We start from the raw sequence: 4,274 nt of genomic DNA, 5'->3' as shown, positions 1-4,274 counted from the left end.
AAGAAAATATGTAAATGTATAAAAATTGAATACCCAAACTTTGTGTATTGAACTATATTAACTATATAATTATATTATAACTATAGTTTTTTTACACAAAATAATTTCTAAATAACATAAAAAATGTACCTACTTTTACTTAAAAAAATGTATGTTACATCTGATGATAAAAACACAGACTTTTTAACTCTGTATTATTTCAAATTTCTCATTATAAATATCTCATTATCAATAAGCCATAATAGATTTTTTTTTAAATAAAAATTAGGTATTCTAAATCAGTCAATCGAGATATACTTTTTTCGAGATATACGAAATATGAAAATAGAAATGAAAATAAGAACTTTATTGTTACATTCGACTTCGACGATTAAATATTCTAAATGATTTTCGAGCACAATGCTGGCTGAGATAATTTTTTTCATCGTAATTACTTTACAATCTTTCGAAAAAAGAAAGAAATTTCTTTCGTCTCCTCTTTAAACACATGAAATCAGACATGATTTCGAAGTTAAATACAGTTTTAGCTAAATGCAAAATTTCAATTAAACAATCATTAGAAGCAAATGGCATCTTAAAATAGTATTATTCCAACAAGCGAAAAGTGCAACAGTGCTATACGTGTGTTAGCGCGTGTCGCTGCGTCGCCGCGTCGGTCAACACTTGTATTGATTCGCGGAAAAACAAGGAGACCACGCGATGGCGATTTTCAATTTTATCAGTCGCGCCGCGCGACTGTGTGTGTGTGTGTGTGTGTGTGTAGACTGCAAACAGAAACGATCGTGCGTGATATCGCTTTCTTCTTCACGACTTTGTCGAAGCTGTATATTCAAGCGGAAAGTGTGCATATTATTGCTTAATTCCTTTTGTTGTGTGAAATTTCAAAATGTCGAGAAGATTTGATAGTGGAGCTCAAAAAAGGAAGCTGAAAAAAGAGAGAGAAAAGTTTCAAAATAAACTTCCGAAATTGACAGGATATTTTTCGTCAAATCAATCAAACTCGCAATCAAATGAGCAAGGACAATATACCCAAAATGTGGACTATGAAAACGAAAATATCGAAAACTACCCTACTTATAATGAAATTAAGACTGGAAATGAAGATATCGTTTCAACTGAAACTAGTCATACAGATAAAACTGAAGGTTCTTCAGTCATAACGACGGAAACGAATGCAGGTTATGCAGGTATATTTTCACAATTGATTAACTATTCCTAAGATAATGGACACAACAAAATCATATATTTGTATTATTTAAAGAAGATATTATTTATATTTTTATATTTAAAAAAGAAAAGTTTATTTTTCGTATAAAGATATAACCAAATCTGTAAGTATATATTATTTATTATACATATATGTTTCAAAGTAAGTAGGGTAACTAGGCGGTTTCTAACTCATGCGCGTGTTCTGACTCATGCGCGTGTTCTGGCGAGGGGACCGCGGGAGGGGGTCCGCGGCGGTCCACATCTAACAGATATCGCCAGAGATGTTTATACGCAATGGATACCCTTTATTAGCGCCGACACCCGGCTGCGTATTACATCGAATTCTAATGAAAAACTAAAGCTAGCAGTTCACGATCGACAAGTTGGTTTTTTTGGAAGCACTCGCTAGCGCGTATTATTTTCGATACATTTCTATTATCCGATACAGTGGACGCAATATTAGAAAAATTGTATGATTCCAGCCGTATGAGCATGTCGTTATTAAGCATGCTAAATTGCACCGTCAGCGGTCCAACAGCAATAGAATATCCCCCCTCGCTCCGCACTCCCCTTGGAGCTCCTGGGTTAGAACCCGCCTCTCTATACTACTAAAGTATTTTTATTTTTACTTTTAGATGTCTTACAAAAAGATCCTGCTTTATGGCCACTGAAATTAGACGAAAATCAGCGTGAAAAATATATAAATGCAGGATACTCAATTTTCCAGAATAAGAACTCTACTTTTAAGTCTTCAAAACGAGAGTACTTAAAACAAAATAGATATTTTTCTCTTAAGTATTTTCAAAGACAATTGAAAAATGGCGAACGATGTGATCGAAAATGGTTGATGTTTTCTGAATCCACTGGAAACGTATTTTGCTACGTTTGCAAACTGTTTTCAAAGGATCATGAAAATGTGTTTGTGAAGAATGGATTCTCTAATTGGAAAAAAGCCGACGAAACGATTTTCAGTCATGAAAATAACAAAGAGCATAATCGATGTACGGTGGATTACATTAATTTTATGCAAAAAAATGCACACGTCGATAAAGATATGTTTAATAAAATGCAATCCGAGATTAAATATTGGACGGAAGTATTAAAAAGAATTCTCGCCGCTATCCGATTTTTATCCGAAAGAGGTCTTTCATTTCGTGGCACTAATGAAGTGATTGGATCATCAGATAATGGGAATTATTTAGGCATATTAGAACTGATCGCTGAATTTGATCCTTTTTTGAAACAGCATATAAATATGTATGCAAATAAAGGTAGGGGGAACGTTTCCTACTTATCAAAAACTATTTGCGAAGAATTTATTGAATTATTGTCTAGAAGGGTTCTAACGCAGATTAAAAACGAGATCAAAGAATCTAAGTATTGGGGTCTCGTTGTCGATTCCACTCCAGACATTTCGCACGTAGATCAACTATCTGTGATATTTCGGTATTATTTCAATGGTCATATTCATGAACGATTCTTTTGTTTCTTACAAATTACAAGCCATAAAGGCAAATCATTGAGTACCGAAATATTACAGTTACTTGAAGAACACGATATAAATATAGCTGACTGTCGAGCGCAAACGTATGATAATGCCAGTAATATGTCTGGCAAATACTCCGGCCTACAAAGTTGTTTAAAAGAACAAAATAAATTGGCATTCTACGTCCCTTGTGTTGCTCATTCTTTAAATTTGGTCGGAGAATGTAGCGTTGATGAATGCATTTATTCTAAAAATTATTTTGGTCTTTTGCAACGACTGTATTCATTTTTTGGCGCTTCAACGCATAGATGGAATGTGTTAAAAAATCAAAATAACTCAAAACTGACAAGTTTATCAGCTACCCGATGGTCGTGTAGAGCTGATGCTTCCAAAAATTTGATTGAGAATTTCGACGGAATTTATGAAGCTCTGTCTTCCATAGCGGAAGATAAAGACCAAAAGTCGGACACTCGACACGAAGCTACATCTTTGTTAAACAGCATGATCAAACTTGAAAATGTATTTATGGCTGTATTTTGGCATCGTATTCTCAACCGATTTAATATCGTTAGCAAGTTTCTTCAACAAGTTGAAATAGATTTGAATACAGCTAGTAACATGCTTTTTTCGTTGATCGAATTTGTGAAAAATTTGCGAGACGAGTTTTCAAAACTAGAAAGCGAATCAAAAGAACTTAGTCAATTTGTCAATCAAGAATATTCTAACGCAGATAAAAGAAGAAAAACAAAAAAGCTATGCAACGGTGGGAAAGAAATGGAAACATTAGAAAAATCTGACAAATTTCGAATCGAAAACTTTTACACAATTATCGATAAACTTATAATTGAACTACAGAAACGGAGCGAAGCTTATAGCCAAATAACAGGGTTGTTTGGGTTTCTCACAAAACTATTAAATATTAGCCGCGCTGAGATGCAAGTAAGCACTAAAAATCTTGTGGAGGTTTACTTTCAAGACTTGGAAGAACAATTGATGGATGAATTGGAACAATTCATACCGCTACTAAAATTACAACCTGAGGGTTTTTTCTCAAATCGAAACGGAAAAAATGATGATCTGTTAAATCCCTTAAAAGTTTTGAATTGGATAATCAATAGCGATATGATTGATGTTTTTCCAAACGTTTGTATCGCGTATCGTTTATTTTTGACTACTCCTGTCGCAAATTGTGAGGCCGAAAGGTCGTTTTCGGTTCTAAAAAGAATAAAAAATTTGTACAGAACGACGATGCTTGATAGTCGTCTATCATCTTTGGCGAGGTTAGCTATCGAAACAGAGTTGCTGAGAACTCTGAATTTCGACGACGTTATTAGAGAATTTGCGGAGAAAAAATGTCGAAAGAAACATTTGTAAATAAACTAAATGTGTTTAAAATTTCACTTTTATTTTATTGCTAGCATGTATTTTTATAAAAGCTTTATGAAAAAAAGAAAATTGTTTTCTACACCTTTTGTACAAAGAGGGGCGTACAAAGTTTGCCCCCCCCCCCCCGCTTTTTTAATAAAGGGCCTCCACGGAGTCAATAGCCCCGGGCCTCAAAAACGTTAATCCGGCCTTG

At 34.2% G+C, this 4,274-nt stretch overlaps 1 protein-coding gene across 1 annotated transcript; it reads left to right on the top strand.

Annotated features, from left to right (window-relative positions):
- The first annotated feature begins 886 nt into the window (after positions 1 to 886).
- Positions 887 to 4,069, top strand: LOC105557510 (zinc finger MYM-type protein 1-like). The gene is made up of 2 exons (XM_012004766.1): positions 887 to 1,187; positions 2,412 to 4,069. The coding sequence occupies exons 1-2, from the start codon at positions 887 to 889 to the stop codon at positions 4,067 to 4,069; spliced, it is 1,959 nt and encodes a 652-aa protein (XP_011860156.1).
- The last annotated feature ends 205 nt before the right edge of the window (positions 4,070 to 4,274 follow it).

This window comes from Vollenhovia emeryi, unplaced genomic scaffold, assembly GCF_000949405.1.
Source record: "Vollenhovia emeryi isolate VEMERY1.0 unplaced genomic scaffold, V.emery_V1.0 DF939466.1, whole genome shotgun sequence".
In the NCBI taxonomy this organism is placed as follows: Eukaryota; Metazoa; Arthropoda; class Insecta; order Hymenoptera; family Formicidae; genus Vollenhovia; species Vollenhovia emeryi.
This window is presented reverse-complemented; position numbering and strand designations above follow the sequence as displayed.

What these genes read in the sequence shown, in the direction of transcription:
- LOC105557510 (XM_012004766.1), top strand. Translation starts at nt 887, where the DNA reads ATGTCGAGAAGATTTGATAGTGGAGCTCAAAAAAGGAAGCTGAAAAAA. An exon ending in AACGAATGCAGGTTATGCAG is followed by an intron (nt 1,188 to 2,411) that starts GTATATTTTCAC and finishes GGAATTATTTAG; the next exon opens with GCATATTAGAACTGATCGCT.